Consider the following 13169-nt stretch of genomic DNA (forward strand, 5'->3'; position numbering starts at 1 on the left):
GAGTTTTATCTTTGGATTTATGGAAACTGATCAACCGAGAGTGACAACTCCTCTGCCGATGCTACTCAACCAGCTCTTGGGGGCTCACAATTAACCAGGTGGACGAGTTTATAGATCCGCATCTAGGTCAGCGCGCACCGAGATGATTTCCAATACCTGCGCTTGCAGTCGTGCATCCCGAGAACCAGACCGACAATGTTGCCCAGGAGCCTGTTTGCAGGATTCACAGAGAAATCTGTTGACTTGGCACCACAGGTTCCGCTATCAGTGGTGCATCATATTCCCTGCTCTGTGCATTTTGTTTCTAAAAAGAGGGTAGAGGGAGAAAAAAACGTACAAACAACATACAGGGAAAAGCCTTCCATTTACAGGCAACCCAAGATAGCAGCAAACGGTCTTATATATCATTCAGTAGCAGGGTGTCTTTATCTGCCACTTGTTTTGGAACAGAATATGACTGGAATATGATGTAAGATATTCTTTTCCTTTTTCCGTCCTTCCTTTCCTTCCATTATGAAGCAACTTAATGACTTAAGGCAAGTGAGAACTGACAGCGAAAGCTCACATCTATTTGCATACGGTATGTATGAGCAAACAATACTCTCTGTATTCAAGGCGACTGTAACACAAATACATCATACAGCTGACAATCAGCTCACTGGAAAAAAAAAGCAAAGCAAAGAGGAATAAAAGCTTCCAGCTGGCACAGATTTCTAGATCATATTAAGATCTGTATTTTGCACAAAATGCAATATGACTGTACTCCCCACATATCACATGACACCCTGCATAATTCAACCACAGTGAAGGTTACAGGTAATGGATTTAAACGACAACAGCAGCAAAAGAACATTGCATAAAGCAGGGTCACTTGAGGCTGTGAATAATACGCCAGGAAACAACATACATAATTTGGCCTCACTGCTTCCTCTCTCCCATCACCCCCTACCATGTTTATTTTCCTCCTAATAAAAAGTTTAATACCCAGCATGAGCTCAGCAGTTAGTTCTCACCACAGCGAGACGACCCAGAGATCAAACCTGACTTGGTCCCTCCTGTTTGGAGCTTTCATGCTGTCAAATGCTCCCACGAGGCAGAGAGGAATAGTTTGACATTTTGGGGAAATTTGCTTATTTGCTTTTGTGCCTCAAGTGAGATGAAAAGATCGATTCCAGCCTCATGTCTTTATGGTAAATATGAATCCAGAGCTTAGCTAAGCATAGCTTAGCATAAGGATTTAGGTGTCAATGTGATGTTTCCCAGGGTCCTTTGTTCTTCAGTTTTATTTATGTGCTCACCCAGGGTCCTATGTTCCCCAGCTTGATAAAGCACATAATGGGAACCGGCTCTGTACTGGCTTCTCTTGACATGGGCTAGGGTTAGAATAGGAGACTAAAATCATGAGTCTGAGTTAGAGATGCACTGATGCAGCTTTTTCAGTTTCGATACCGATCCTGATGCTGTGGCTTTGAGTATCAGCCGATGCCCGATACCGATCCGATACCATGGTTGACCTAAAAAGCTATATACCTTTACATGTAGAACAGAAAGGACTTGAGGCATTAGGCATTGATGACTACAGAGTTCTTCCCTAAGATAAAATGAAACAAGATGAAACAGGCAACTGGACTTAGTTTTGTCTTAGAAGACGTTTCACCTCTTATCCAAGAGGCTTCATCGTCAGACTAGTTCCAGCCTAGTCAGACAAGCATGAACTGATGAAGCCTCTTGGATAAGAGGTGAAATGTCTTCTAAGACAAAACTAAGTCCAGTTGCATTCGATTCAGTTGCCTTGAGATAACTATGACCTGGATAAATGAGAATATCCACAGGCAAGATGAAACAGATTAATGCAGATTCTCTCCTTAGGTTCATGAAGTATGACGTAGCTCGCGTCGCAGTAGATTTAAAGAGAGATCCAGATATTGGATCGGTGCATCCCTAGTCTGAGAGGCATAAAATTGCACTGGCTCTACCTGAGAGCTCCCGGGGGGGCCCTATAGTTACTGGATTTTGTATGGAGAACAACTCCCAAACATACCTCAACCCTTACCCTAACCTCATAAGAATTCGTCAACCACTTCATTAACGTATTAAAAGTGAGGAGAAACAAAAAGACAAAGGGAGAAAAATAATTATTAACAACTTCACAGTTGGGAAATCAGTAGCAGCTGACTAGTGCCATCTTCAAACAGGTTAAGATTAGGAAATAGTCTGGTTAGTTTCAACAGGACGGCAATCCAGACACTCCAAAAATATTGCAAACGAGGAAGGAAATATTGAAAAGCCTTTATTGTAGTGGCTAAATCATTAAAAGAGTCAACGTGGCATGCTTCAATGAGGATATAGACTTGTATTTTTTTCATTATTGTCTTTTTGTTTCACCTGTCATGCCTTCACATGGGTCATGTGATGGCCTCTGATTGGTTCCTGCTACTATAAAAGGTGGGGCATACCTGTGTTGTATGTTTTGAAATCCCTGACGAAGACCTGCAGTGGTTGAATTTTAATGATTTAGCCACTACAATAAAGGCTTTAGAATATTTTCTTCCTCGTTTTCTTTACATTTCTGAGTGCCTGGACTGCCTTTATGTCGATCCTGTTGTTTTGCATTCTCCACGAGCACCTGACACAAGATTTTAATCTATGTTTGTGTATACGGGGCAACCAGTCGTCTGTCTTTTTCTAAGTCTGGTTAGTTTGTTCATGAATTCATTCATAATGTGTGGAAACATAACACTGAACTAAGGAACATAGGACCCTGGGAACATGGATACACCCCTCGAATTAGTATAGAGATTTGTTTTTACACTTAAAACAATATAATTTGTTCTGTAGTAGGCTTTAGAGGTATTGGTATGCAGACTCAGTCACTTTTTGGACAGACCCAGGCCAGCTGTGTCCCTCTGTTTATGCCATGCTATGCTAAGCTAACTGTCTCCCGGCTGTAGCTTCTTATTCAGCATACATATATGAGGGTGATATTCATCTTCTCTTCTAAATGGAGGCAAGGAAGTGAGGCTATTTCTCAAAATGTCAAACTACGGCTTCTGAGTAAAAGTCTAACATAAATAACAACCTGTGTTTTTGTGTTTAAAAGAAAAGACAATTAAAAGACAATTAAAGCTAAATATCCCAAGTGATGGTTAGAGACCAATAACAGGCGACTATTAGTTTCCCATCCTACAAGCTATTTAATGGCCGTTATTTTATGTAACTGCCTTTTCCTGCTTCCTTACAATAGGTGAAAGTCTGGTCCTGATTACATAACAAGACTGACAACCACCACGGAAAGAGGAAAAAGGACATGCTCGACAAGACAAAGAGAGCTGTGTCTACATTCTTGGCCTCATGTCAAAAAAAAAACAAAACTCAACATTGTCATGTCACTGGAAGCAGGATGCGTCTTGTCTCCGCTAACGTGAATGACGTTCCTGGAAAGAGTATTGAGACAAAGCTCAGGTCTGGAGTGCGTCTGTTCAAACAACATTAGCATGTGCTGTTTGCAGATGATTTGCATTTTCCAGCAGTTTTGTTGTGAAGTGAGCGTCAACATTTACATGTCTGAGGCCACAGCCCCACTCAGCTGAGGAGAGAGGAAGTGGATGAAGGGATGTTAGGAAGTATTTTCAAAGATGTAGTAGATGACTGGGGTAATGAGTCTGCGTTTATCGGCCAGTATTAGTTGTGACCGGGTCAGTATCAGTCAGTCTTTTTGGTTGCAGTGACATGAAAGAAAGATTCAAGCAGCCAAACTAAGCTTTCTTCGCTCAGCGATGCAGCTGGACTTTGACACTGTCTATGAACTGCTGCTTCTCTGTACTGAGGGGGGAGCTCAGGTGACTGACACGACTTGAACTGGCAATATTTTAATTTTCAACTACATTACAAACTTTGTTTTTTAATTAATAATTTCGTCCATGAGTCTACTGCCACTGTAGTGGCCCTGTGAGCATGGGCTAAGTATGGGACAATGAGCCCCTGGGCACAGCAATGCAAAAGGCCCCACCACCTCTCCAACACAGGAGTAAGGTACACAGACTATGTCATGGCTTTGCCTCTTTTTTGCGTCTTTTTTTTAGTGGTTATGCGTCTCTTTAAAAGGTAATTTTTTGGTCGTTTTGTGTCTCTTTGTACTTGTCTTGTTTTTGTAGCGATGTTCGGTCCCTTTGCATCCCTTTGTGGTCTTGTCATGTGTTCTTGTGGTTTTGAGTGTCTTCCTGGTCTGTAATTTGAGTGACATTTTGCAGATGAAGGTCAGGGGGGCCCGACACTTTGAGCCCTTGGTCCTGTGCCCGATAGGCCTGCTCAGTAATCCGTCCATGCCTGTGAGACTTCGCAGTCACGGAAGTGCTTTGGGCTAAATGCTAATGTCAGCACGTTAACGTGTTCAAAATGGCAATGCTAACATGCTGCTGCTTAGCAGGTAATGTCTACTACATTCAGCATCTTGGTTTAACATGTAAACGTGCTAACATTTGCTGAGTATTTAGTCATTTGCTGAGATATTCATGTCCGGACCAAAGTGATTGATCGTCCAGCCAGCCAACAAACAGATTACCGCTATCCCTAGAGCCATGCTGCTAATAAATGTCCAACACAAGTCGTCAAAGCTCAAGATGATGACTACAAATGGCTTTTAGCCCTCCAGCAGCTGCTCAGACCACTCTTGTCCCAGTTTAGGAGAGGACCCCTTAGCCTGGGAATCCCTTAGAAAAGTCCTACCTAAAGCTAAGAAACAGACATCTGAGTTGCTCTTCTTGGCTGGTGCCACTGTGTCCCTGACCTCGAAGGAAAAATTGAAAGCTAGACGGTGTAATTTCCAAACACACACTATTTAAATCCCATTTTCTCCATGCTTAAATGACCTTTACAGATCTAAGAATCAGTCTTGCTTTAGACCACCGCATTCCTTAAATTGCTCACCGCACTTCAATGTCATTTTAAATTCTGTATCCTCCATAAACCACACTTTACATTATTAACAGCTGTCATATTTCATTGGGTTCACCAGGGTAATCACAGGCTCCTCACTAACCTCTGTGCCAGTCTAGCAGAGCTGGACTGAAATAGTGTTCAGACACTGTGACCATACGAAATGAGAGATAGTGACAGACTGGATTTCCAGGGAAATCACAGCATACTCCGTACTGCCCGAGAGAGAGATTTATAAAGGGAGCACGCCAAAGGTCAGTGTTACAGTTATGTCCTCATCTGACGAGTCTGGTTTTATCAGCCAGGAAAGACATACAGTCCATGAGTCATCAGTATTGATTTGCTGCCACTGATCTTCATGACACCAACACAGCCCCGGACACAAAGGTCAAGCATGATCACATGATCCTGCCAACTGTCAAAAGCTGAGTTAAATGTCTGCATGCTGAGGCGTTTTTGGGAGGGTGTGAACCTCAACACAGGACTGGTGCAGGGAGGGTAATCCTAACAGACTATCAAGGTCTTTTAGCAGCACTTATGATATAATGCTCCACTACATCTGCCCTGCCTACTCTGCTTCGCTCTGCCTGGGGCTTAACCCACCGCCTACAGATAGGGCCAGCCCTAAAACATAATTGCATAATGGATCCATCCCAAGTATGTGCCCTTTTTCCCAGGGGTTGTACAGTAGCTATTGCATTCCATATATCACGGATTAATGTGCCTGCCCACGCACAGAAATCCTCTGTTAGTACCACTGAGGGCTACTGCACAGGCATAGTTCAGACTGACCAGTCAGCGGAAGTAACAGAACCTGATACACACAATGACAAAGCAGATTAAAAGGGGACAGTTTCAAAGTCTGTATTTCATAAAACAGCTTTAGTGCTTGCAGAAGTGTTCATGAACTGTGCACACGCTTGCATCAGTGTGTAGTTTACATCTTACCTCAAGCTTGATTTAATGCACACTGAGTTCTACACTCTCAAAGCCAGAATAATAGCTGATCTAGAAATCTGTTGCAATGATGCTGGCTGCTGTGGTTAAATAATCTCTTGCATAATCCCAGATATGGTCAGAAAAGCTGCAATTGTGCCGTGCGTAATCCACGGACCCATTTTCCATCAGCAAACATCAGTAAAAGGAAAGATGCCAAAGTAGCCTAGTTGCAACTGCGGATCACTGTGTGGCAGTGTTGGACATGAACTAGTTGAGAGCTGATTCACCAATAATTACTTTAATCAAGTGCGTTTTCACTTTGTGAATGGCATACAGTGAAGCAGAGATTATTTGACTTTGACAGGAAGCACATGAGATGATGTTAGGTCTTACTTTTCCTGTGTGATATGTTCCTTTATGGCTCCCAGTGAGACCAGGCTGTTGCTGCCCTGCAGCAGCCTGCAGGTTGCCAGGTGCCGCTGGTACTGATCCTTCAGACAGGCGTTCTCCGTGCACAAGTCGGACACTTGCTGCTCCAGCTCCTCTATCCTTCCCCTCTGCCTCTCCAGCAACTCCTGTTGGGTCTCGATGATCTTGTTAAGCTCCTTCAAATATTCCACAGCCCTGGTCGGGTTCTCGGTCGGGCTCTCCATGTCGCTCCGAGTGCGCTGCGTGGTTCCCTGTTGTATCGCAGTAAAGCCTGGGGAGGGAGATGGTTCCTGTGTAGTCCAGGCTCGGGTGGAAGCGCAACAATTCAGTAGGTTGCGCCTTTTTTACGCCTCGCCATTGTTTTAAGTCGGTGTGGGTGATAATACAGAGGCAGAAATACTCCCAGTGGCGATGGTGGCGGTGATGGTGGTGGTGGTACGCGCGGTTCCAAGTCCCGCTGCACACAAAACTAGAAGCTCCAAATCACGTATCAAGCTGTGGATGTCAGCAGGCGTTCAGATATCACCCAAACGCGCTAGCCTACATTGTGAGGAGCGTAGTTGTGTCTGTGTGAAGTGTGGCTGTTCCCCCTGTTGGCAGCGCGGTGTGACATTTTCTGTGAGGTGCCTTTCGCTCCATGCTTGTTCCCGTGACTTTTCGTAAACAGACGCTGGCTGTCAAGTAGGCGGGGTTTTCAAGTTTTATGAATCTGCAGGTCGCACTGAGCGCAACAATGGCTGTGCAGCTGCCCTAGAAAGGAAGGAAGGGAGGTGAATTTGGATCTCTCTCTCTCTCTCTCTCTCTCTCTCTCTCTCTCTCTCTCTCTCTCTCCATCTTTTCCTCACGTCAGTTCAGAACATCTTGTTTCATTAGCAGTGCGTGTGTGTGCTCTGCAGGTGTGCACACAAGCCTCTCCTCCTCTCTCTCTCTCACACACACACACTCACACACATACTGCAAACAAAACATTACACAACTTTGGAGCATTGATAGTCCGCCTGTGTTTAATGCTGCACACACACACACACATACACACAGTGGTGTGGTGTTGCGTCTTGCCTGCAGAGTTGTTTACTATGCTGTGTGTGTATTGCCATTTCAACCAGCAGGCTGTATCCCCTCCAGTGAAATGATCACAATAGATTGAAGCAGCGTGTGTTAGTTTTTGAATAGAAAAGATGACTTTAGCCGTTCAGCACATCTGTATGTGAGGCAGGAGGCTGCAGATTTGCACAGGCAGTGGTCCCATGGGTGCATGAGGGCAAACTGCAGCACTGCTCTCTGAGGCTGATGCTCAACTTTCATGGGTGGCCATCACAGTGCCATCTGCCCTGCCCTGAGATTAAGCCTTTGAAATGCTGCCATTAGGCTGAAATCACTTTAACAACTGGTATTAAAGGGACACTATGCCATTTTTAAAAAGATCATTAATGTTTCTCCTATGGTGCGAAACAGCCCAAAAATATTGGTAAACATGAGCAACTCTCTTCGAAATACCCAAACTACAGTGCTAAAACTCAAATCTGTGACATCATCAGGTATAAAGTCTGGGGCTGCACCACAGACAGTGAATTGGAAAGATGACCACACTGACTTGCAACCATGTCAAGTTTGTAAAAACACACTTTATTGTGTAGTACAGTGAATTTCCAGCACAGAGCTTTTATTTTGATGTGCTGTTTCCTTCTGTAGAGTGAGTGAATAACAGCAGCTACCTAAAAGAGACAGCAAACTAACTCAACAACATGGCCAAACACAAGTGTGACACTAAATATATTAAACTGTGTGGACCTTGAACTTATGACTGAGGAGTAATCTGGACCCCATGGCCAGACCTGTTGGGAACCATTGTTCTAGATGACATTGAGAGCACCCAGGGGAACATTTTTGTGCATTGTGTAATGCCCTGTGTTGATGACACATGTTTGATTACAATGGTTCCATGCAAAACTGGTGGAAACTTGGGCTGGTTCATTATATAGCACCAAGGTTCCAATAATCCTGAATCCTAAGACTTAAAGGCATAATGTTTTGTCCTAGTTCATGTACCTTTTTGTGGTTTTGTGACAGTGGTGGATGAAGTACCTGAAAGCCATACTTAAGTAAAAGTAGAGATATCTTACCAGATAATGACGTTGGTAGAAAATATTAAAGTGACCTATTTGAATATTACTTGAATATAAGTCTTAGGGTCCTGACACACCAAGCTGACTGTCAGTGAGTGTCTGTCGACCTAGTCAGTGCAGTGTGTCCTGCATTCAGCATGTTGAATTGGTGACAGCGGACCAGTCACTCTGATTGGCTGTTCAGCTGAGTGCACAAGAAGAGAAACAGAAGTGAGGAAAGTAAACAATCAGGTCATGTCAAGAGGTAGTGAGACCAAAGCAAACTTGTTACGTAAGGTAAGATTATTTTTCTTCAGCCACTGATCTCTTTAGCAGAAACATTTTGTGATGGTTTGTGTAACTGTTCACTGGTTCACAGTAAACGTGCTTTGTTCTTTTAACACTGGATGGTGTTGTTAATGTGCTAACTGGCTAACTAGCATCAAGACGGTCCTCCGGTTTCCCGAACACCGCCCTCTGCTAGTGTGGGAGTTATTTAGTCTCATGCAGGTGCAAAACATACATGCTGGTCGGCCGTCGGCTGTGGTCTTTGCGGTGTGTTCATGTGTAACTTTTTGGTCAAGACACGGTGACATAAGGCAGCCAGGCAACACAACAGGGGGCCTTCGCTGCTAGTTCTCTGAAGTGTCTGGGCCTTTAAAGTATCTGATATTTACTGTACTTAAGTAGCAAAAGTATTTTTATTATATTAGATGTAATCAAGTATTGGAAGTAACGCTACAAGTGAACAATGTTCATAAAAATGCACGCGGTCAGAATTCTGAGGATTAAGAAGTTTATCCTTTCCTAACCTGAACACTACCTTAAAAAACTGAGGTCATCTTCACAACTTGAAGGATTTAAAGAAAACCTGTGACTATCCAGGGCTGACACACTGCAGTAAAGCAGTCACGTGCTACCTGTCACAAATCTTTATCTCAGTTATTCATTACTCTCTGCTGTGGGACGCCATTTTCTGCTTCCATCATGAAGTCGATCTCATCGTTGAGTGGAATGTAGTCGGTAGCTTGCAGCATTTAATATTACATGCAGTCTGAGCTTGACCTGAAATTGAAACTTAACTGCAGCTTTGAGAGCACCTGTTTGCACTTGCAGTTATGTGATTAACCTGTGATCTAGCTGGGGTCACCGATTCACCAAATTCTGATTTTATTTTGTAGGAACAAGTAACAAAAATGTTACATTTTTTTTACATTACATGTACATTTTATTAAAGAAATGTAGTGGAGTAAAAGTGAAAGTTGAAAGAAATATAAATACTCAAGTTAAGTACAAATAATTCCTAAAAATAAAGTTAAAAAAAGTATTTAAACCAAGTATCATTGTTGGTTTCATTACACCTCTGTTTGATGATTAGCATTAGCTATTTTTAGCCTCTTCGCTAATAAACACTGCATCAAGAATTGTGCTTTTCACTGATTAGCCACAGGAAGTGAAAGCCTAATTTTCTGCAACAGTATTTTGGTCAGTGTGGACTTTACGCCAGATTAGCTTGGATGAACCTTACATCTCTGTGGTGCAACCAAACATCACCACAGCTTTTGTACTAGTTTCAACGCATCAGGTAGCGCGGACTTTGCACCCAAGCTTTAAAGAGAACTTGGGTATAACTGATGCAACAGGCTGCTGGTTCCTGGCTTTGAGAGAGAGAGAGTAGCTCATGGTCACAAATATTGATTGAACTTTCCAGGCCATGGAGATAACCTATTGGAATTTTTAATTTAGGCGTTGTTCCCCTGTAAGTCGGTGTAGGAGAAAGAAAATCTGTTTGCCATTAAAAAAAAATATCCCTTGCAGTAACTTGTAAAGGAAGTGAGTGGTGAATCAGTGACTGAGACTGAGCTATGGCATTTTGCATTATTCGCTCTGCTCCCTGTGCCTTGTGATCGCTCCCCCAATGCCGGCTTTGTTATCAAAGCAACGTACACACTCACACTTTGGAGCAGTTGTCAAAAACTCACAACATTTTCATATCCACTTCTCTCATAAGACTTCCCTTTTCCTCTTTTGATCTTTTTTTTCAAAGCTGAGTTGAGATTTTTGTATTCCTGGATGCAGTTACAGTGCAAACACAGAGGGTGAATGCTTTGTCCATGAAATTGAGGGCTTTACCTTTATGGCAGGCTTACTAACACAAGGCTGTGCTTGGATGATCTGAGATAACTTGTTTAAATGTGGAGGCAGAGCTGCGGCAAACCAGTGGCAGTGGGGAAAGCAGTTTAAGGACATGAAGTACAGATGGAGTACATTGGGGTTTTTTCTCTGTGTGGCTCCCTAATCCACATGGCAGGAGGCCAGGAACGGCTGCTGGAGCCTTGACATGCCACCCAGAAGGATATACAGTACATGGCCATTAACAGCCAATAGTCATGGGGTGTTGTTGCATGTCAACACTGCCAGATGCCATTTCCAGTAGTATATATACCCCACAGAAACTGCACACATCATCGTTACGTAAATGTCTTTGTTGTGTGCCCTTAACACAACAAAACTGCCATGTCCCACAAGCAGTGTCAGAGGGGAAAGAGACTATCCGTCAACCGGAAGGCCTACATTCTCATCCATGCGTCGTGTCACTGTTGGACCGATTCAAATGTCCTTCAGTGAGGTATTGAATCCCTTCCGGCTCTGACGCTGCTGTTCCTCAACTGACCTTGTGGTTGAAAGACAATAAAAAGAGGAGAATGGGATAAAAACAGCACCACAACAACAACAAAATTACATGATAAAATCCTATACTTTAAGCCAAAATCTGCTATTTTCATATTTTCTAGTCCACAATTACACTATCAAACCACACAGCTCCATCACTCATACATACCATAATAGCTCTTGGAAGTTTTGGAAGTACTGGAACTCATGACTTGCGGATGAGTAATGCCAGCAACCACAGGATATTAACCACTTCAAAAAAAAGAAAGGCTTGTCATTATTATGCTCTCGGGCTCTTTCCTTTCTTCCTCTGGCTGACCAGTCATATGCTGGTGCCAGTGCGGGTGCCAGCCAGAGAGATTTATTTTGTGAAATCGCTCATATATTTGCACCGAGGCAAACCCACTCGGAAATGCTCTTACTTCAGCCCTACAAAACATTTGCCAGCTGTGATGGAAGAAGGGGCGCAATCATTTAACCAGCGGAGAGGAAACTTTTTTTATTTTTTATTTTTTATTTTCAGAGAATGCCAAGTACTCTCTGCTGAGACCGACAATCACCTCATATAGACGTGCATTTGTGTGATGGATCTGAACTGGTGCACGAGAGGGAACATTGTACTGCTGGCAGTAGAGTCATTTACTCAGTTTTCTGATATTCATATGATACATAATTAAAGTCATAAATACCAAAGGCAAATTGGGAACTCCTGCAACAAATCAGCACAGCTAGGATATGGATCGGGAGCTTGATTGGGTTTGTATTGACATCTGTGTCATTTTTTTAATGTGAAATCTGCAACATAAATTTCAGCTGTTCTTTCTTCATACTGCCATTTTTTTCGAGGAAGCACTCAAGGTTACATAACCAAGGAAAATGCTTTGAGGAATATTTCACCCACAAAATGATCATTTGTAAATCAGTTAGTCCTGCCATGTTACCCTGAATTCGTAAAGAAAAATGTTGTTTTTGCATGCCTTCACAAAAAGCAGTGAACATATTTATGCTTTGATTAACTGGGGACTGTGTTCATCACATAGACAGTAAAAATAATGGATGTAGCTACTGTGATCACCATTTTCACCCATTTTTTGTGGACTCCTGTTTTGAGGCCACAAGTTTAGAATTTCAGCCATCACCAAATTGTTTTTTGGAGACAGAAGTGACCATATTTGGATGAGAAGCTGGCGCTGTGAAGGAGCGAGGGGTGGATCTGACTGAGAAGCCAAGGACACTATCAGCAGACAGCCTGTCACTCAAAGCGGCCCGCCCTTAATTATACACAACTTTAAACCTTAATAAAACGTTAACAGGTGTGTTATATAAAAATGAACCCCCTGTACAGTTGTCATGAACGTCGAAACTAGCTATAGAGGCTAAAACTGTTTAAAACATGTTTATTTCTGCTGTAAAGTTGGGCATTTTAACATGGGGGTCTATACTGATTGACTGTCTTCTGGCTTTCATTTTGGGGTGAATTATTCCTTTAATGATCCACTGATCCAGGATTAAGGAGTGTGTATTGGCAAACACTGTATATAATATTCATGACAGTTTTTTTATAGGAGTTTAGAATAATCTGAAACCTACAATCATGTTTTCATTACCTTAAAATGAGCCATTCATATCTACCCTCCCTCCACTGAGTCCGCCATGTTGTTTGTACAGTAGCCCAGAGTGGACATATCAAACTCTAGCTCTAGGTAAGTAATAATAATAATAATGTTATTTGTATGGCACAGTTCATACAGCAAGTGCAAATTATAGTGCTTTACATGATAAAATGAGAACATACACATAAAAGACAGTAAAAGATAGAGTAAAAGTTTCATGTTGCTTCTGCGTACACTCGACGCAACGTGCACGCAGTTGCGCCGTACTTGCTGTGTGCCTATCATAGTTCTGTGTCCTGTTGGTCAATGTCGCTATGCAATTCCCCGCCAAAACGCTTGGGGGCACAGTGTTCTTTTATATACCTACCTAGACTCTGTGACGTCTATGGTCGTTGCTCGTTCATTGTTTGTTAATCTTTCCAGCGACCGAGAGAGAAAAAGATTGTTGCTGGAGCTCGAAATGATCGACATTGAA

At 42.7% G+C, this 13169-nt stretch overlaps 1 protein-coding gene across 5 annotated transcripts in view; it reads right to left on the reverse strand.

The window, feature by feature from the left end:
- The window catches only part of LOC117258915 (IQ motif and SEC7 domain-containing protein 1-like), a 133368-nt gene extending 126326 nt beyond the window's left edge, over positions 1-7042 (reverse strand). For 3 of the 5 annotated variants that reach the window (XM_033630147.2, XM_033630148.2, XM_033630146.2), the window contains exon 1: positions 6268-7041. In XM_033630147.2, the coding sequence (XP_033486038.1) occupies positions 6268-6527 (260 nt within the window). In that variant the 5' untranslated portion in view covers positions 6528-7041. Of the gene's footprint in view, positions 1-6267 lie in introns of all 5 variants that reach the window. The other 2 variants (XM_033630156.2, XM_078169912.1) reach the window with 2 other exon arrangements.
- Positions 7043-13169: the final 6127 nt, after the last annotated feature.

This window comes from Epinephelus lanceolatus, chromosome 8, assembly GCF_041903045.1.
Source record: "Epinephelus lanceolatus isolate andai-2023 chromosome 8, ASM4190304v1, whole genome shotgun sequence".
NCBI classification, from domain to species: domain Eukaryota; kingdom Metazoa; phylum Chordata; class Actinopteri; order Perciformes; family Serranidae; genus Epinephelus; species Epinephelus lanceolatus.